The 23,018-nt window shown below is 30.9% G+C and overlaps 1 protein-coding gene across 1 annotated transcript in view; it reads right to left on the reverse strand.

Annotated features, from left to right (window-relative positions):
* LOC126850323 (uncharacterized) overlaps nt 1-19,818 on the reverse strand; it is a 51,418-nt gene extending 31,600 nt beyond the window's left edge. The window contains exon 1 of the mRNA XM_050593194.1: nt 19,541-19,818. Within this exon, the coding sequence (XP_050449151.1) occupies nt 19,541-19,631 (91 nt within the window). The 5' untranslated portion in view covers nt 19,632-19,818. The remainder of the gene's footprint in view (nt 1-19,540) is intronic.
* Between the last annotated feature and the right edge of the window lie 3,200 nt (nt 19,819-23,018).

Raw genomic sequence — 23,018 nt, forward strand, 5'->3', positions numbered from 1 at the left:
ATTTACATTGTTTTATAATTATGATCAGATATGCGCAATATCTCTCGATTGATTTGATAAACTAAATCAAGATGTTATATGGAATAGCATTTGACATCTATTTATTATCTTTGATGCTTTATTTTTTTGTACTGTATATAATTGTTTGGAAATTAAAGCGCAAGCATTTCGATTAAATTAAGGAGTTAAAAGAGAGCGATGTATCTCAGTATTGTGTGTAATTAAATGCAACAGTGAAAAGAAATTCATTTCAACACATTGGTTTTACGCTCACTGGACCACATCGATCTCCTGTAATATGTTGTCCCTCACCGATCGCGATAATGATCAGTGTCTTTTCGCGATCGAAGCAAATTTTTCGCTTCTAATTGCGTCAAGACAACGTTGGGCATCGGTAATAATTTTTCGTCAGTCTTAGGAGAATGTGGCAATGACGTCGATGTCATAAAGAACATTACAATTACACAAGTTGTAATTATATATATTGCCGCAATTTAACGAAGCACAAATATACTTTTTATCACAAATCCACAACCTGAACTAAATTTTTAACTTGTAATCGTATGTAAACTTGTAATCTTAGATGTGAAAAGGAAGATCGATAATCAGAATCGCGCATATTAGCTTTAACATTTGCAATTTTTTTATTTTTTTATTAAATTGTAGGCACAAGAAAAAAATCTTCACTTATTATTATATATTATTATTATATACTTATACTTATTATTATATACTTATATTATATACTTATTATTATATATTATTATTATATAAGAAAACTTACAGCAAGAATAAACAGGTAGATGAAATTTCACAGCGACACAATTGAATTGTATAAAAAATTGAAATTGTTAGGTATTTTGATCAAATTTGTTACTCAGTCGTTCGAAAAATAGAAGTGAAACTTAGCTCGCGGCCGGAGCTCTTCTCTCTGCACGGATAATTGATGTAATTATCGCACAAGCCATTGGCACATATTCATCGAGTAGGAAAAACCTCTCGCAGCCGGCTTCGGAGGAAATATACAAGCGTGTAATCGCACACGTACAAAGTGTTATCTTTCGTGTTTCAATAATAATTATTTACGTGTATGCAACAACCGGTCTTAAACCTGTCGTTACATATTATTAGCCAAAATTTCGCGGACGTATAGCTATGCGTAATTTATTGTTGCACAATTAAAAAAAAGAATTAAACATTTTATTAATACTTTTTTAGCGTGTAAAATTAATTTTTTAGAGATGTGTTGTTGCTAAATAATTATTTTGCTTAATTTGCAACTTCCATCGAATAGTTAACGAAACCTTCGATTAATTAAAATACCTGAATTCAACAAAATAGATATTATACAAAATCTTTTTGTTATTTTTCCAAACAAATTGTTATTGCAAATTAATATATGCAATATTATTATTTTATTTTAAATAATAAAATACATTTATAAGATGCTTATTTTTTATATATTTATCATTATAAAATATTCCAAATAAAATATGTAATCTGAGTTTTAAATCTCTTGTTTCAAACATTTAAACTTTCAGTGGAGATTTTTTTGGTGTATCTTATTTGTATTTTGAAGCAACAGTCCGGTAATAAAGTAGATACTTTTGAATGATATGGATAATATATAAAAAACACTCATTATATGAGATTAAATCGCGAGGACGATATAAAATAGAAAGCGCGAGCTCAATCTTGTTTAATTCTCAAAGTTTTATAATAGCAGATTCTGGTGGCTTGCTAGAAGCTGAATAATAAATAAAATTTTTTATTACGATAAAATTATCCGTGGATAATATAATTGTTTAATTTAATTTCATAACTTGAAGTACTACTGTCAATAAATCGGAAAGATAAAAAATTTCTCAAGTTGCTTCTTCGCTCGTCAAGAAATTGACTTTTATATTATCTTTATCCAGATGCGCAATTTTGTTCTGTCTTTCTTTTTTTTCTCTTATGTTAATTGATCTCTAGCAATATATGAAAAGATCGATTCTTATCTTAAAGCCGTCTTATTTCCGCGATTGCGATAGGCAAATTGAAATTCTCGCTTATGATTCGCGTTGCGCGATTTCCATCTGGCTTCGCTCTTAAGTATCATTCCGTCGCGTACATTTCCCTTTTTAGAGTTTAATGATTCTTTGCGGTAAAGTTCGTTATCTAATCCCGATGTCATAATGTCGCCGTTTCGTTTACAGTTTTGTATCACAGATTTGTTTATATAATAATGTCTAAAAAATAAACTTTATATCATTTAAATATCACGTAAGATCAATATTTTGATATGTTTATCAATATTAAATTAATATGTAATTAGAATTATTATGGCATTAAACTTGTAGCGAAACATTTATATATCTAACGGGTATTTATCGTACGAAATTAACTAGAGAAGGAAGAAAGAGAGACGCGTCTTTTTATAATCGCGCTATATAAGTTTTCCTCCTCAAAGCATAGCATAAAGATCATGCACGAGATTACATTCGAGTTTCTAATTTTTTGCGACAGCATAATTATTCAGCATAAGCCATAGAAAGTTACACATGGCAAAAATCTAACAATATTTAAAATATTCTTCGATGAACGCGATACCTCGTTTAATATGTGGTAAAAACATTGTCTTATGCAAATACTATGAATTCATTGCCTGAATTGCTTTGTTTGCATAGAATAAAACGTTTATTTCAGAGTAAAAAGTTTATTTCAAATCCAGTAAAAAAAAAAAGATATCTATGCCGTTTGAGCAAATCACAATTCATTAATAATCTGCAGAATGATCATCTTAATATATATACAATTATACTTGGCTATAAATACTTAAATTATACATATTGGTAAAAAAAATATAAAAAATAAAGATTAATTCTTTTTATTGCTTAATAAAGTAAAAACAGTTAAATTTTCCTGAATTGGCTAAATGCATATAAAAAAATGTGGATTTTAAAATTTCATACTTTTTATTACATAAAATTTTTTTTTTGCAATTTTATACAACTCTATCATTAATTGTTACGTAAACAATTTTTAATTCTATCATTTTTTTTCTTATTCTTCAATTATGTATTAAATATTATTATTGTTTAATTTTTTTACAAAAAAAGAAGAAATATGCTGCTATGTAAAAAGAAATAAAATTTCTTTAAGAATTCTTTAAGAAATGCATGACACGTGCAAGCGTCAACTGTCCAGAACGCGACTTCATAGCAAAGCGCAGAAGGAAGACCATTGCATTGTACATTTCGTAACGCGATTTGCCGTGCTTATCGCGCGATTCTTGAGGGTCGAGTATTTTGATAGGATCGAATCGAGAAAGTGTTTAATGTGAAACTCAGACGATAGTTGACAGTACATAAGTCACTGTCAAATAAAACGCGACTGGCACGCCATCGACAGTTCTCTATTAGGTTCCCTGAAACATGCACTCGACATGTTAGAGGACGATCACGAAATCTGCGGTATGTTTTGTACGTTTCGTGACTTCATGTGCACCGTAATGTACACCCGGAAATCGAAAGTACTCGTATAATCGCACGGTGAAACCACGTAGCCTATTCCTCACGGATTCGCCCGAATGATAATCTGAGCGGTGCAGAATTTTTTTTCCGACTAAACACAACGCGCTAACACGTTAGGCGTTGATATAACCCGTCAAATTAAGCATCAACATAACGATCTCGAGTGTTAAGAGACTACAAATCATTTTATCATTTTACGATCACACATGTGTATACACACTTGTATTATTGAAGAAGTTAAAAATATGAAACATAAAAAAAAGACGAAACAATTTTCGAAAATGAGATATACCTAACTTTGACATTATTTTTAAATATAAAAATGTTGAACGCATCATTAATTTACTGTAACGCGGATGAATAGCGAGAAAACGATATGGAATCAGCGTCCGTTTCACGTGCGAGATTGCCTTCTGATACACCGATGACGTTGATCTCGTTGAGCTTAAATGCATTCCAAATATAAATGCTGTCATGCTCTTGTCGAGAATATAAAGGGCCGTCTCATTAAGCCGTGCTCGCGAGCGCAATGTGAGAAGAGTTATGAGACTGGTTGTGTAAGAGTATTACTCATTAATTCCGCTTTATGGCGTAAAGGATAGGCACGATATCTTCCGCTTGCACAAAACACTCTCTTTAAGAATAACAAATCTAGGCACTAACTAATATTTAAATATTGGTCTTTTCTTATTCTAATAGTATCACGTATGTAAATCAAAATAATTAAAAGCTTTTTTATTATTAGTATTTTATATATCTTTTTTGTTGCAATCATTATTACGTTTATTATGATAAAAACAATCAATATAAAAAAGGTGTCGATTTTATTTTTGTCATTTTGTGACATCATAGATGAAATATGATCTTGCTTATAAATAATGTTGCGCAAATATAAAAATTAATATTAAAATATTATTATGCATTAATTGATGGTGAATGCTTGTTTTTCGGGAGATACAGTGAACCATATCCACAAATTTTATAAAATCACGGGCTAATCATCAATCATTCTCGTGTAATATATTTTTGTAAACACATGATAACGCTATGATTATTTATGCAAATGTGATTCGATATGTTTGTTTCACTTTTAGACGTATGAGTAGCATTTCAATACAAAATATTCTGGTTGCCTATGCGCCGCCTATAATTACATGGTAATCGCGATCAACACATTGACAGCGCGTGCTTTATCGAAACTAATGCTTGGTTTAGTTATACGAAAATTATATTGCTTACTACCTCTGATCAAACTCTGTATCGATCGTCATTGATTGCATCGTCGTCGTTGATTGCTTAAACCCTTCACTGAACATGTCGGTCACACTGACATGAGTGCACGCCACGTGCTCATCCGTGCACGTGTCGCCTGTCAGCGAACGCTCTGAATCGTGACATAATCAGTTCTGCTTCTATAACTGCCTAGTCAAATTGTAATTTGAAGTCTTTAAAGATGCAAGTCACGGATTTGCGGTGATTATCTAAAAATATTTTTTATTGAATGTTTAAATCGAGTTTTTCGTAACTATGACATTAATTAAGTTTATTTCTATTTGCTACGTTAAAAAGATTTTTTAAATATTTAATGATAAAAATTAAACAAATTAATTTTTACTTTATTAATATTAATATTTTACATTTTAGAAAAATATTTTAAAAATACATTATAAAAAAATATTATATATTGAGTCTAGAAAATTATTACAATAATTATATAGATATGTTTCTTTTTTCTATAAGATTTGACCTAAAGCATTTTAAGTATTCATATATTTGCAAAATATTTATACTTTTCAAAATATTCCATTTCGCCTAATTATCGTGTTATAAATTCATCCATCGTACAACATACAAGAAAAAGAGAAATTGTACTTAAAGTAACTAAATATTTTATACTACTTCACGATTAGAAACGTAGAATTTTACGAGTACATTGAGCTGTCCGATAGAGCTACGCGCTGTTAATGTCACTTCTCTAACTTGTTTTATCGACTAAACTTTATGGTATAGTTTTTTGCTCTTGAAAAAATCAAGGTCGCGCATAAGAAAGCCGTGTTATTAATAATTAGTACAACAAAATTAGCGAAATTTTTATAGTCGCGTTATTACGAATGTTTATAGAGAGAAAAGGAGCAGAAACAGATTGTTCTATGTATGGGCATAGCGTGTCGAAATGGCTGATATATGTTGTTTGATATACAAAGAATTATCCGCCGAGCATTGCCAAAGCGAAACTTTACTTTATCAAAAAATATGCTTTATTTCTTTTTCGAAAAAATTGCGTTTGAATGTTGCAATGAATAATTTTTATAACCTTTGTACAATGTAAAATGGAACAGATCGTATATGTGATTTTTGTAGCGTAAAAGAGGTGGCGTATTACGGTCTTAATACTTTAGAGTCACGCGCGAATAAATCGCGTTTAAAAGAGCGACAAGTACTTGTGAGAAGCACAAGATTGAACGGATGATCGAATTTATCGATTACAACGAAGGCGACGTCAGCTTCCGATCCTGAGACAGTGAACGCTTCATTGTTCCTTCGCGTTCTGATTGAGAGTCCACGGCAAAGATTAAATTCATTGAAAAGCCATGTTGCAATCACGGTTGTATTTCGCATTGCGGCAATAAGCCTGGCGCGTCACGAAATCGCCGAGAGAAGAGTCACAGTTCTCGTTCTTCGACAAATTGCAGACGATGCAGCGAGAAGTCTTATCTCGACTCGCGGGAAACTTGTTGTGCAAGGAATTGCACAGCAAAGTTTAGATCTCAGAGGTTTTCACTATTTCAAGTACCGAGGCTGACTCAGAAAAAGTAAATATTTGCTTTAATTCGCTTTACAATTTTGTCTGTTAAATTCGTTCTATTTTGTTTAACATTGCATTATAACATTTCTAGTAATGATTATACTGTAATGTATGCAGTAGATGGGAGAGAAGGCAAGTATATAAATTTCCATAATTTTTATTTTCCTGCAAAAGTCACGAACAATGAACAATGAATTGCATTCCAAAGACTCGATTCAAGGACTGCAACGCGAAAGTATAGAATTAATTTTTAGAATTCTGCATAGATCTTATAATCAAGAGAATGACGCGATAATTAATAATTGTATGACAAAGAATGCGAGATATCATTTTAGTGTCACAAATATATCGACAAGATATGCATACGTGATATGCACATTGTAATTTATTATTTGCAAATTATATGTTCTAATAATAAATCCTAATCTGATTCATTTGGAAAGTAAGACGGTTCTGCATCTTATTATTACGATTGTTACGTGTTTAATAAGTGACAGTATTAATGGATTGCATTCTCATATCAAAGAACATCTTTGTCGCATAATTATACGTAAGTACTGACATCAATTAAGCAAATGATGTATTATGTGTTAATCTGAAGAAAGGAAAGTTAATACTATATTAAAAAAGTTAGTACTTTATTATTAATAAACATGCATTTATAAGAAAAGTGAAATTATAATTATAAGAACAGTTGTGTGTAAAAATTAGTTTCTTTTTTTTTATAACAGCGCGATTTTATATAAAAAAAGTAAAATATATCAAGCGTATATATGTAAGAAATAATATGGAATAAGATATTGAAAGAAAATATTTTAAAGTATAGCAAAGCAAATTTATGTTGCTACGTAAGACTGATTTCAGTATTCAAATTCAGGCAGAAGCATTATTAGAAACGTTCATAAATCAGTAAAAGACTTCGTCACGACTCGCTCGGATTTATTTCTCGAGATCGACAGGCATGACGAGAAGAGATTATACAAAGTCGTGTATCGCGCGAGGCAGCGTAGCTGACAGATGAGAAGAACTAGTATCGTGGATCGCGATGACTTTTGCCGGCGGTCATCGTGACGAGATCGTCACGAATCGCGATACACACGCTCGTGCATTACGCCTCGTTGCATCGGGATTGCGTCGAAGGAAGCTTGATTCAAGGACTGCCTGATGTTAAAGTTCACGAGTCTTGAAGTTCCTCGGAGATGGAACGTTTCTCGCATGTCGTGCATCCTGGACTCGAGTAACGTTAGAGATTGGCACACGCAAACGCTGTTCGTTGCGAATCTCACTGTTCGAACCAATTAAAGTCATTGAAAGAAAAAGAAGTAAAGGAGTAAATAGAAGCTACTGCTGCACAACGTGCTTCTTTAATCATTTGCATTTCTCGATCCCCGTAATGAGCAAAGCTTGCGACTTGATTTACAAATTGATTGACAAATTAGTTAGCATTCGGTGAAACATGTAATTAAAATAATTGTTTCTAACATGTTGATGCGATCTGTAAAACAGAATGATGGATTATTACTCTGTCCGTGTTGTGCAAGTAGCCGAGAATTTTATTTTTAAAAGCGTTAACTTATCAAAAGAGAGATTACGATTTGGAATTATTTCATATCAAAGCAATTGATTAGTAAGATATATTTCTTTCTATAAATAAATAATTTATATTAATTATTAACGAGCATATTTCCGTATTTTTTCAATCATTACGTGTTATATATCCTATCGTATTAAAATATTCGCAGTATAGCTTGGAAATAAAAATGCAACTTACTCTATTACCATATAAAAATATATTATTACGTAATTGTCACAAAGATTACATGCTACTAATAGTTAATATCTATACAAACAAAGAGACTCGTCGTGCTGCAACTTAAATATTTAAAATGCTGCTAATCTGTGATTACCAATTAACAAAGCTGATTGACAGCTGAATGACATCTGAATATATAAATTCACGTAACAAACACAAGTGAGATAACGGCAGGCTTATAACTGCGCATGAAAGAATAATGCGAGATGAATACGTTTGCGGATTACATAAATGCCTAATCGCCCAATTTTACGATGCGTCAGTACTTGCACGCCTGTCGCGAGTATTGAGATTGTTCGTTTTGCAACGCGTTATAAATCCTCGAAGATATTTTATTGCACACAGCATGACACACACTGGGCGCCGAGACGCGAAAGAGCGGTCCGCCTATCACTGTGTAATTACCAGACACTATATGTAGCAATGTTTGTCAGGATTTCCTAACTACCGCTAGTTCGCTCTGATCCTCCAACAGTTGTATTGTATCTCTTTTAGCCTTTTCTCTCCTTTTCTATCTTCGTCTCGATTTCTCAAGTGTAAATGACCAACAATTTTGTCGCGGAAAATAGCTGGACGAATGCAATGCTTTCGAAAGCACAATCGGTATCGGTTAAGTAAGTTAGCGGAATCAGAACTCGTCTTCTTTAAATTCATAAAAGAGAAATAACTAATATTATAGTGCTGAAGACGATACATGTTCAGAAAGAAATGTCGTTTAGGAAAGGATTTGTTTGGTCGAGCTAATTGCACGAGATATAAAGGATCGAAGAGTGAGAATGATTTAAATTCTTCTCGTACACAGTTGCAGTTTTTAGCCAGGACTCGCAGCCGCGCCACAAGATTTATAGCCGTGCGGTTCGCCAGGATGCAGTTCGACGGAGAAATGCGGTAACAGCGCAAACGAAAGATAATTTTCGCGTCATTAAGTTGGAACGCGTAAGAGTCTCCCGAGATGTTCCGCGTTTCGAGATAAAGCGAGTCGTGCTCTCTTGATGCCGCTTTTAACCGTATTTACGATCGATTAAAGAGACCGCCGTGATGCAAATAGCTAAACTTGTAAAGAGAAAATCTCGCGGTGTACGCTACGAATGCAGGTCGCCAATAAATAATCTGGAAGAAAAAAAAGTAGTATATAAAACTTAAGCTTCGTGATTTAAACGGTCGTAATTGTGCTTACTAGGAAACTCACGCCTCTAGTATATCTCTTCGGGATAACGCTTTGAATCTCAACGAAATAACTCAGCGCTGTTAATCGGAAATTTTTCTTTCGATTGCGCGCGTATCAGATACGAGTGATATGTGAATCGAGCATAGGATTTCGAATTGGCGCATTTGCAATCTCACAATAAAATCTGACTGGATTTAATTTTTTTACATATTAATTGAACCGTTATATTGCAAGTTATAAATGCACATGGTGATTCAATTTGAACAAAACGATTAGTTTCACTTTTTTACGATACTATTCATGGCATATATATATATATATATATATATATATATATATATATATATATAGTATATACAATATAAATATATGTGAATGTCAGCTAAATTCGATTTGCTCGATTGATTTACGCTTCATTTGCCTGCTGGCTTAGTAATCGTTTTAAAGGTCTAGCATTGTCTAGAGAAATCTGTTAGTTTTTTTTTAGACAAATGCAAGACGGAAGGACTAATTATAGCACCGTAATCTTTTCCAAGAAGGTCATTAGATGTGCAATCAGTGTACCAGAAACAAAACTGAATTAAAATTAAAGCTGGAAAATAATTTATATGAGTTGATTCGAAATACAGAATGCTAATGACTGCGATAACGAGACACGAATCGCATTAAAGGTGACGGTTTTAATTACCATATCGGCCTTAACTTTGTAATGTCCTATAAATCGACAAGTGCGTTAATCATTTATCTTTGTATACATATACGATAAAAAATTAAACAATTTTTCACGCGAAGAGAAAGAATGGCGCTAAGAGAAAGAATGATTCGTACAATGCAGACTCTTTGTAGGATAAGAGCCGATAACGCGAGTGTGAAATGCAATGTCGTTAATCAAAGTGACAGAGCTATTTGAAAGTACGCTAATAATTCCAGTCTTCAAATTTTTACTGAAACTCTGATGAATTCTTTGAAAATAATTCATATATTTGAGCTATCCAGAGATAGATATATTTTGGTAAACTGGCGCCTGTTGATAATAATGATGAATAGAAAATAAAATAAATTGTAATAGAAACCTTTTCTCTAATCTTTACAAGCTTCGAGATAATACAGTAACGATAAACCTGAAGTGTTCTTATGGTCGCGACACTTTGAGTAACTCAGCTGCGTGTGGCTCATGGCAAAATAATTCTCGCGCCGCGCAAGATCAAGGGAATCTGGTTTCTCGACTCGGGTGTAATCTTGGCGCGCTTATCTCGACTCGCTCGTATTTGCATGAAATAGACGGCGGCGAGTCTCGTCAGCCTCGTCTCGTGACGAGAAGCATGAGGGGAACGGCCGGTAGTCATTGTACCCCGCCGTTGCTCAGAACGCGCCATAGCAGATCTTATCCTTCAATCACGAACGACCCATATAAGCGGATTCTTAGATCCTAATCGACGACGGATGAGCCGCATGTTCGACGGCTATTATGCACCGCCAACAGTCGCGTTTATAAACGGAGGCGTTGATACGCGCAAAATCAAATGATTTATTGCGAAATGATACAGTTTATCTAGACGATATAGGTGTTATATTTTCAATAAAATGATTAAATTGTATTATTTTTTAATTATATAACAGCCAGACGTTTATTAGAGCTAGAAAGCAAACGTCGGCGAAACATGCTTATTTGAATAAACCATTAATTAGACATAACAAAATTCTTCTGTGTATTATTAATTGAACGTTTATTCTTGCTGCGATTTGATTATCGAGGATAAGGATATCGTGTGTGTGCTTTTTAGCTATGTGAAAAAAAATATTTATTTTTCTCAAATCGATTGGAAAGTCTTGAACGCATTTATAGAGCTAAAGATGTTGTTATAAAACATGACTAGCTGTATTTATTTCAATCAGTTTTGCTTTTTATGAGCGGTTTGTTCGGCGGAATGCATAGCTTTTCATTTATTTGCCAATATAATTTATTGCGCATTCATCACCCCTCATTCTCTTTCCTATCCCGTAATAAAATAAAAGGATACTTTCTCCCTCTCCTTCGTTTATCCAATCTCTATTAGCCGCAAAAAGTGATCAAACGGTACGGCACACTTCAAAGTGCTTAATTAAGAAATAAAAGACAATTTTCCACCTAGGAAAAGCAAGGCAAATATTCGCCTTCGTTCGTCGCAAAGAATGCGACTCTTGCGTCAAAAGAAGCGGGTGGCCCCAATTTCTGTAAATGATCTCTCTCTTGACTTATAGAATATATAATACTTTATTTTAGCATTTAAATTAAAAAATTATTTGAGATAATTTTATACACTTATGTGTATTGTATATGTTCGTGGATGAAGTAGCGATATCTTTTTTTAAAAGTAATCATCTCTATATTTAAAGATTTTAATGAGATATTTACCTATTTCTTTTGCACAGCTCGAGATCATTTATTCACATATGCAATCATAATATATCTTTATTTTATTTTATTTCACAAAAGGTTCGATCGTTTTATTATCTGTAGTGACTTAAATGTTAAACGCTCTTTTATATCGTAAAAGATTCATGTGTTATGATCATATAATAGCGAGTTAAAATGAATAAAGATAATTTTTAACGAAAGCTAACGCATACAATGACAAACAACGGAAAGGTTTTGCAATAATTTCGATGCTAATTTAGAGGAATCTTTGAAAGACAAATAATAGCGCGACGAGAATAATAAGGTACGTAGGTGCCAATTTTTCGCATACTCAAGAGATTGCTCATTAACACGCCCTCTTTGTTTGCCTAATAAGGCAAGCATAACTGCATCTTTACGTTCAAGGATGATAGGGACATAGAAACTTGACACACATGATCGTTGTTCGCTCGATCCGTAATCTTGACGAATCGGTTCTATTCAATATCACTTCAATATGATGAATCGAGAGAAGATCATTATATTGACACAAGATCAATTTAAATATTTTATAGAAATAACGCGGAAAAGCATGCACTTTCAATCAAAGTGCAAAGAAGTTGCAAGCAATAGAGAGCAAGATCGATTAACAAATTTTGTTTAATGTAAAACTTCTTATTTATAGTGTATAAAATTTATTTAGATCAATACATATACGAGAGCTATTAAAATCAGATTATTATAGGTGTCCAGATTATCAATAAATAACAATTATTTTAATTAATACATATAATTATAGATACATATAATTATGTTGATTTTAGTTGGATTAATTAACACGTCTTATCAGTGGCTCGTGGTAACGAAAAAAAAAAATAATGTTGCAAATAAAGTAATGATTTGATTTACGTTATTTACGTATTTAAGGTCGAAAAGAGTTAGCGACTGAAATTTACAATCTTGTTATTATGTAAAAAATTTTAAAATAAATTTTATTATTTAAAAAATTGTATAGATCAACGATCGATTTTTCTTAAATGGTATATATGCAGAAAGTTGATGTTTTACATAGATCTCTGCAAAAACGAACAAGGAGATGCACGTAATCTGTCAATTTCACCCGGAGATTACGTTTTTGCTTTTTTGCAGACGTATCGATACATTTCCATTGCTTAAAATGGTGAATGACGACGAAACTAGTCTATTGGCATCCCATTGCCTTCGCATTTGTGTGAACTACACGTTTCATTTATTTACTGAAACGCATAAATAAACTGCGATTGCATTCTATATAGTAAACACAAATATAGATATATCGATACATATGTAGCATAAATAAACGATAATGTCTATCTTCTCGAGAGATTTTTATCTCTAAGTCTTCCTAAATATTTTGTCTATTGCAATTTGCGCATTGTTTTTAATGGATAACGGTTTGTTTTAAACAAAAATAATAAGTATAGCATATATAAAAAAATTTCTACATATAATAATAGTAAAATATATATTAATAATGATTTAAAATTATTATTAAAATTTATAATATTATATCATATCATTCGTGAGTACTAATATCACACTTGTTACTGATTAATCAATCAACGATAAAAATGTAGAAATCGCGAGAGCAATTTAGAATTGCATTTCAGCTTATACGCATGCGGTCAAAAGTCGGTTATAATAGCGTTCACGAGCGTAATTACTTATTAGGCGCAATGTAAGCCCGACCTAGAAAACCGGCGGGACTGACAAGCGATATTGGTCGCGATAGAGCCTTAATCGTTGCCACATATCCAATAGATATACACATATTAATGAATAAAACGTGCAAGAATTCGCTACCAGCAAATGCGTGTTTCTCTTTAACACTGAGTATTTATTTAATTAACGTGGAAATGCAAAGAAAGACAGTCACAGTGTCGTACAGTATAATCTACATCGAGTAAGTTATATCTTGTTTAGGAATGAAGATTATTAACAGTGCTTTAATTTCGAAAAGATCTTTATTGCGGCAAATAGTGTCCAATTATATTTGCTGCGGCAAAGGAATTAAGCGACCGAGAGAGCAGAGATATGTTGTCCTTTCTTCGCAGTTATTTTTTTATCTTACTTTTAATGTTACATGCTACGATACGCGCAAAAAAACTTTATTGTCATCGCGATTGAGATACGGTGTAACAAAATAAAATATATGAATAATAAAATAAATTGTAATAAATTTGTAATTTTAATCGTAAATAAAAAAATTATGTGTGCTAGATCAATTACTATCGTGATAAATAATTACTACAATATTACATTGAAACATTATTGAACAAAATTGCAATAAAATAATATTATTATATTAGTATTAAGATACCGTAATAATTTATTTATTCTTGACTGTCTCAATTAAAACATACTTAAAAGAATCAGAAAGTATTTACTTAATTAAATAAGCAATTTTACGATATTGCATCGCTCATAATGAAACATTACATGTACGATAAAAAATAATGATAATAAGCGAAGATTTTTATATATTATACGTATTTATATACTTGACGTATATTTTACCGAGAGCCGCGAATCTCAAGCAACTTTTTATTAGCTTATCGTAGTGCGACGGCAACGCGCGGTTGATGCACGTGACCACGTGCAGCGTATTGCACCGCTTGTCACGTGCATCGGACAGTGCGCCGACCGCCACGCTCTCGTGCACGTGAATTCTGCATAAAGGGGAACAAGAATAAACGTGCTTATATTGCGGAAATTTCTATTACAACTTGGCTGGATTTTATAGTCTGCAAGAAGTATATATAGGGATATATATATATATATATATATATATATATATATATATATATATATAGTGATTTTACGAGTAAATTAAAATTAGTTTCACATATTATATATGTTTAGAAAATCATCTGCATATAATACACGTCTAAATTTTAATATGTAAATTTTAGTTTTTACTACAGAAATCCAAAAGTATAAATATATTGATATCTTATTCTTAATTACTTTTATAAATACAAACAAAAGAAGAAACAATAAAAAATAATTATTTTATTTTTTATTAATAATATAAAATAATTATTGATACAATATTATATTTGAAATTTGATTAAAAAAATAAAAGTGTATGACAAATAAAAGAAACTGAAATAATAATCTCTATATAAAAAATAAATCTCATTAATATGTGTAACGATTTTTGTAGAATTCCTACATATTGCGAATTATACATTACAATGTATGCAAAAGGAAATATTTTTGCAGTTCCCAAGTTTACTCCAATTCTCTTTACATGAAATAAACTTTCCATTAGACTTTCTCGTACCGATTTCACAAATATATAATGAAAAAAAGAAAGAGGGTTAGCTTGCGGTGCAATTGGTAACAATGGATCAATCGCGACTTAATAATTTCTGAGATAGAATTTGCTGTTCTTACGATAAAACAAAAAAAAAACTATAACAGCAAAGGAACGAGACGGAGGTCTCCACCTAAAAAAGCGCTATCAATCACTGTGAAGCAATGACAATTTAGCAATGTTAATTGCTCGAATTAAGTTGAATCATGTGATCCTTTGGGAGTCTTTTCTGTGCCGGCTTAATTAACATATTCGTATTGCCGTAAATCTATTTGACAGCGGGCTCATATTACATCGATACTAATAACATTGATTATGGTCAAACTGCCGTAGAAAGTTGACGTTTAAATTCACATACTTGTCGTCGCCAATGAAAGAACGGTAGTTAGCAGGTGCCTTAAAAATCCCATGGGTATCAAATCATGATCATGAATCGTGGAAAGTTGAACTAAGAAAGAACCGCAATCGCAATGAATTTACCTGGCTATTATTAGCAGAGACGGTAGATGTAAGCAATTTAATAAATCCGTCGATCATAGCCATTACTCGTTCTTGTACACGTCCACTAAAGTGTCACTAAAGCCGTAACTTTTTCTTGTATCAGAAATCTGATCACTAATAGTAAATCTAATACTGTTCAATTAATATTTTAAGATTAATTATATTTTTTGTCGATTTATTATGGCAATATAAAAAAATAGAAAATATAAGAAATATATCATTTAAAAAATAATTGAATACAACTTATTAAAAATATATAAAAATATATTTGACAGGTATGTAAAAAAAATACAGAAATATTTTATTTTTATTTCCATACACATACACATAGCATTATCTGTTTAAAATATATATAGAAATGTATTGATAAATTACGTGATTTATATATATAGAAAATTAGTTTTATTTTAAAAAATTTTTATAACTTTTCTATCAGCCAGAAAAAAAAAATCTTACATAAAAAGACAAATAGAAGGTCAATTTAATAATAATCTACGAGCTTATCTTTATCGAGTGTACGCACATTTCTTACGGAATTTACTTTTGCGGTGTAACATATGTTTTATATGTATTTATTATTTATTAGACATATCTAATTGCATCTTGCAGTAATGACACTAATTACTGACACGTCAATCACTTTTGTATGGAGTAAAATCGAGGAGCTCTAACGCGTAACAAATTAGCGGTTTTGTTAATAGCTCATTTGCAAATACTTATTGTTAATTAATAGTGCAGCAACATATAATGAAAAAAGAATATTAATAAAAATTAGAATCTTTAAATATGCTCAAACCAAAATATCTTGTTGTTTCATATTTGGTCAACGGAGAAAGTGCAGAGAAATGACTATATCACTCGAAACTGCAATCATCGAGATACGATCATTCAATATCTTGCTCTCTTTAAATATTCATATTATTCATACACTCTAAGTCTTTATAAAAAATATTATAAATAACTTGTTTCTTTAGCGTGTTCGATACGGAGGAATTGAATAAGTGTCAATGATAGATATATCGTCTTCCTGTCATTTTTGCTGCAAGAATATCATTATTCGATATACATTCTGCAATCTCACTTAAATTTCTCACACTTTCTCCATCTCTAGCAACTAGCAAACAGGTAATTTAACGAGGTGCGACTGTATCATTTTTTCAACTACTACTCATTAGTCGCTTATACAAGGCTAATTTAAGATACACAATGTCAATGTCGGAACTCAGAATTTTATTTTCTCTACGAGAATTACTTTCATTTGCACTTTCTCGCACATTATAATAAATAAATCGTCAAAAAGAAAAAGATGCAGTCTTTTTTAGATTTCTCTGCAAATAAAATTTTGAAATAATGATATGCTATTTGCAATTCTTTAACAGCAGTTTGAACGAGTAATTAAATCAATATAATACTATCATAAACTCTCGTTTTAGAGAGTTGATAAAAATATCACGCAGTGGGAAATCGAAATAAACGAGTTTTATCGCGACCTTGTTATAAACCGGTGGTACACAAACGCTGAGAAGATACCGCGCGATCATTAATTGACAGAATGGATGGTCGCGTGATTCGAGGTGAGCGGCTTGGTGCATGCACGTGACTCGATCAGACTTTTCTCTCGATGGCATTAATTCGTATGAGGAAAGACATACAAGCGTGACTCTCTTTCTCTTTCTCGCGTGACTCTCTCTCTCTCTCTCTCTCTCTCTCTCTCTCTCTCTCTCTCTCTCTCTCTCTCTCTTTTGCGTTCGCACCAATCGGCAATAACCGGCACGTGCAAAAGCATTTGCAATCACGTGCGGCACGTGATATATTCTTATGCGTCGATATAGGAATTGCTATTATCGTCCATGTCCTGATGTTTATGCAAAATCATTAATTCTTTAACATGTGATACATATGTAGGTGAAACATTGAATGCTTTAATAATTAAATGGTTGCGTGATGTCCTTATCTTATATTTGCAACATGACACTAAAAAAAGTTAATCTCGTTGTAAAATCATTTTGCAAAAATATAAATGCAAACGTACAGATTATTTCAAATTTTGTACAGCTGTGTTTGTCTATAAAATTTTTTAATTACAAGAATTATTAAATTTTTTTCTTAACAAACACAACAAAGTGTTAATTATTTTTAAATTATAAACAGTCAAAATTTTGAAAAAGTTTACAAATTAAAAATTATTTTAAATTTGTTTTAAACTTTCAATTTCTAAAAAAATCATAGATAAAAAAAGTGTATAAAATCTGAAACAGTCAAACAATGAATATTTAATGCATAATTGATTTTATAAGTAAACGCCTATTGAACTCATTAAGTTTGACATTCTTTTGTCATATTTCTTTTAATATTCAATATATATGCAAAAAGTATTTTTAATCTTCGCATTATTATCATTTGAGAGATTAGTTATGTATTTCTAATATTTGATTATAACAAATCGAAAAATTTATATTTTAATGAAATGATTTTTCTCTAGAAAACATGCTTCGATTATAAAACGGTACTCTTCGAACACAGTGTGATTCCCGCTATACTTGACGACCCTGCTTTTATGTCAATTTAAAAAAAAAATGCAGTAAAGTTGTAGTCCTTGCAGGCCATCGTACTCGCATATAACGACGATGACGAACATACACGCGTAGGCAGCGAATCTCGTGAGCGTAGTTCACGACGATCCCGACTCACGTGCTTATTCAGATAGCCGTTTACAGGTCTTTTCGCGGCTCTCATACGTTTAAATGACACGTATTGTAATACCTATTTTACCGATTTAATCGACAAATGTTAGAGTCCTAAATGCGAAGCAATATGAGAATGATATTAAAAAGATCGCTCATAGAATTGTGACAGAAGAGCGAGAAATCTAAACTACAGCAATTTTGAGTACTGTCACGTTCCAGAGAGACGTCACACTCTCCGAGGTTATCAGGATTAGCATCTGTAGAAGGAAGTGTTCCACTTTCGCAAACGAAGGATAGAGAGAGGGTGGAGACATAATTGTACGGGATAGAGTCAGACGTAACGACTATGATAGAACAAAATAAAAAAAAGAGAGAACAGCAGCTAGAATAATCAAGATCGCGTCGTTTTCGAAAAATTATTGTGCTTAAAATTGTAGAATTTTCTCATCTTCAACTGAATGGACTTGATGTATACTAGTCACATGAAAAAAAAAAATCACAGTAATTATCTCAGAGTGCTAACGTATCAGTCAGTACTATATGTATAAAAAAATATACATATATACGTATGTACATTGTTTAATATAATTTTCTAGATTAATGCGAATTAAACATAAATTTTAATATTAAATAATATATAAAAGATGATTTTAAAAACTTATTTAACTTTTATTTTTTTTAATACAAATAATTTAATGAGAGTAAAATATGTTTATCAGATGAGAGAAGATTAATTGTATATGTAAATAATTTATTCTTTATTATTAAGTAAATACATATAGGAATATAACTATATACTGTACGCAAAAAGGCGAATAATATTTTCGAACACGGCTCATTGCGAGCTGTTATTAATACTGTTTTATTGTGTAAGATTCAACCATGAACTTTAAATTGATATATACATAAAAATACTTAAGATCACTGTATTTTTGTCGCTTAATCATTAATAATCTAATAGCCAAGATAAAGATGTAACACTTTTTTCTGATAACTTGTATTTTTATAGTACATATTAATAATTTTTATTCATGTAACAGAAATGTATGTTTATTAAACTAACTTTTCATAAAACATATTAGAGGACACATATCGACTTATTCATAAGATACTACATACTCATGTTATGCTTCATATACATATATTATTATTTTAAATTTATATTACATGTGGTATGTATTACTTAAAATAATTTTTAAAGCAAAATATCAGAATGCAAAATATAAAACTCATTTAAATACAAAAAAAAAAAAAAATTAAAAATTATGCGCATGCAGTACATGCAAATTTTGTGCATATCAAAAACATTAAATACCTGGCATTAACCTTTCTTGTGAAGGATGTCCTAAAATCTCGGTATCGACGATTAACAATATAGTCAAAATTCCAACGAGGTGCATCTTCATAGTCACTTCCGATCTAAGCTATCCTGATCACAAATCGTAAAAAACGACGGAAATTCGTGAACACGTAAATAGTTAAGCACACGACGGATAATTGTTTAAATTGTCTTACTTCAATGTGCAAATTTATGTAAGAGATTCTCAGGTGTTAATCTAGGTGCGCCCTACGTTGGCAGAGCTCCTACCTCTATCGGACTGTGCGCTAGTCTGGAGGGCCGCCTGGCGCTTTCACTGGCTTTATACGTGCGCATGAAAGCACTTCTTCTGAAAGAGGGGATTACTATATGATTCTCATGTACGCCACTGGATATATCATGAAGTATTGCGGACAATCGTAAAATGATATAAACACATATACGTGATATTTATTATTTTTAGTTTTGAAGTAATAGAGAATATATTATTTTTAATTGTGCACTTCAAAATTAAAGAATTAAAATATGCAACATGATATATCATAAATTTTGCGATAGAAAACGTATCGTACTTTTTAAAAATCATATAGAAATCATTAAGAAATCATATAATTAAAATTTATTGACAAATTTTGTTGCTTATAAATAGCATTAAAAAAAGAATAATTAAAATAAAATAAAATAATTACGAGAATACACAATACATTAATTCTATTAAAAAAAAGAAAAAAAATTAAAAAGTTAATAAATTTCAAAAATCGTTATGCTCGCATTTTATTGTAAATTTTTGTTGTAGTTATTAATTTATAATAATAAATACATACGGTAAAACTTCTCAATAGTTCGACAACAACAAGATTGCCCACTTCACTGCTAAACCTTAAAATTCAGGGTCATATAAAAAGAATTTTGTGCGTTATTCGAGATTTCACTGTATTGTGAAAGATTTTTATTTATTTTTATAATTTTTATTTTATTTTATTTGATAAAATAGAAATGTTTCATGATACTGTTTGAAAACCATTATTAATTGTTATTATAAATATAATTGAAACAATTTCGAACAGCTTAATTAAATATGTTGTTTGATTAAGCATAAAGAGATATTACGATAAAGAAAACTAATTTTATTCATAGAAAGAGATGTGCAGATAATAAATAATTAGTCTACTTGGTAAAGTCTTTAAATATTAGAGTTTATGTTTGATTGCTATTGATTTAATAATTTAATTCTATATAATATAATATATAATATTTTATATAATATTTCTATATAATATTTCTATATAATATTTCTATATAATATTTTATATATTATTTGTAATTTCTTTTTCAATTTATTATAAATTATATAGTAATTATCAATTTATTAGATTTAGAAACAGATCTCGTATTATATGCGTATACTTTTGCGATATCAACAATTCGATCATTGGAAATTATGTTAACCCTTAAACTTTTAATAAATTTTATAGTTTTCAAATATTGACTTGATATAGTATATATATATCAGTATCAATAAGTAGATATTTTGCACTGTCTTATATGATTGCTTCCGATTAATGGTGATTGGCGGAACATCAATCAAAAAGCCTATATACGGAAATATAATTACGAGCGCAGAATTACAGACATACGTTCCGCACTATCGATTGCATGGATGAGCTGCCGATCGTATAGTTAGCCACAATGCTGGTGTCATTACTAAAGCAAACATTCATTATTTGAGATTGTTCCATGATTAATTGTCGATACGTAATCGAGAAATGCGTGATAATCGATAGATAGATTAAAATTTTTACAAGTTCTCTTACCTATGATATAAATTAATATTATTTTCATTTAAACGCGCAATACACATAATGACCTCAATGACCATGACTTTCTCACGCTGAAGAAACAAATCTGATTTAATAGATTTTTCTTAGGAAACATACTTGTATAATAGGTAGTTTGTGGAATAAACCTGCAGTTTGATTCATTGTCTACTGCACCTTGCCGGTCAGTCGCTATTCTAGATGAATCATTACTGCACTCGGGATCATTATCCTTGGTCGTTGAACATAATTTGTTCGCACGTTTCGAAAGCTTTGATAATCCTTCCGAGTTGTACGTTTTATATTGCTTAACATACCGAGAGCACCGTCTAACTCATAAGCTTGAAGTACTCGGGTCACTTTCGTGATCGTGTATCAACGTCATAGAGTAGGTATGTGTACTACTGAATGACCTTAACGACTGTCTATTGTTAGATATAATTATATTTTGCTAAAAAAGGATAATTCTCATCATATGTATATATATATTTTTTTTATATACATACATACTTATTTTTGAGTCAATTAAAATCTAAATTTTTGAAGAAAAAAAGTAAAAATGTTTAAACTACTATGTATGTAAAGTAATCGTCATTTGATGCAAATTCGTGCTAAAACAGGTAAGGGAAGTATCAGCAAACTGCCTATCATCCAAATAAACCGGTTTCTGCACTTCCGCGATTTAGCAAGCCTCATTATTTTGAAGCCGAGCTGATTTTATTTTGAATATCGTTAATCATTCTTGACTGCGAGAAGAGAGATCTCCAGATGATTTTCGTCAAATTACGAGAGGTTACCAGCACGTTATTTATCACTAGAAATTCACATGTCTTAATTTATATTCTTATTACGCGTAGAGACATCGGAAATGAAATGCAAGATATATTAGATTTATTATTGCATCAAAAAGTGACGATAAAAATTTATAAATTTTTTTCGGTATTGCATAGCTGTTCTCTCATATTAATACTATGTAAAAAATTGTCTTGGACAAAAATACTGAATGCTTTTTTTAGAAGTAAAATTCTGCAAATAATGTTATACTTTATAAAATAACAATCGATAGAAAAGTATAAACGTTATTCTAAATTGTACATGTAAAAATTAATATGAATATACATTATAGATTACATCAACACTTTACATCTGTCACTTTACATACTGTCAACACACATATAATAATAAGCCGCTGTTGCAACTTCAGCTATGCATATTGAACTGTAGATTGATCTTGAATTGATGTAAATTTTATATTATCTTTAATTAACGCAATGATCTCATATTTACAATGTTCGAGTTTAATAATCTGTTATTATTAATATAACAGAAGATTTGTATCTTATGTCATCTCGGACTAACAAGTTTGTGTTTCTGATGGCAATGTGATGACATTTATATTATCGTCTTTATTACGGTCTCTTAGCTCTATTGTAATTGCTTTCTGTATTACGCTGGCACCATAAAAAGGTTTATGCCAATGAGAAATAAATAAAGCTACTTCATAATATGTACATATCTCAAACGTGTATTTATATGTAATATTTTACACAAAAAATATAAATGGTTAGGTTATATTATTTTTACAATGTAATTATATTTTAATAAACTTTTAAAACATAATGGCAAATCGATAATAATTGCAATCGAGAATCATTAAC

This window comes from Cataglyphis hispanica, chromosome 6 (assembly GCF_021464435.1).
Source record: "Cataglyphis hispanica isolate Lineage 1 chromosome 6, ULB_Chis1_1.0, whole genome shotgun sequence".
Taxonomy (NCBI): domain Eukaryota; kingdom Metazoa; phylum Arthropoda; class Insecta; order Hymenoptera; family Formicidae; genus Cataglyphis; species Cataglyphis hispanica.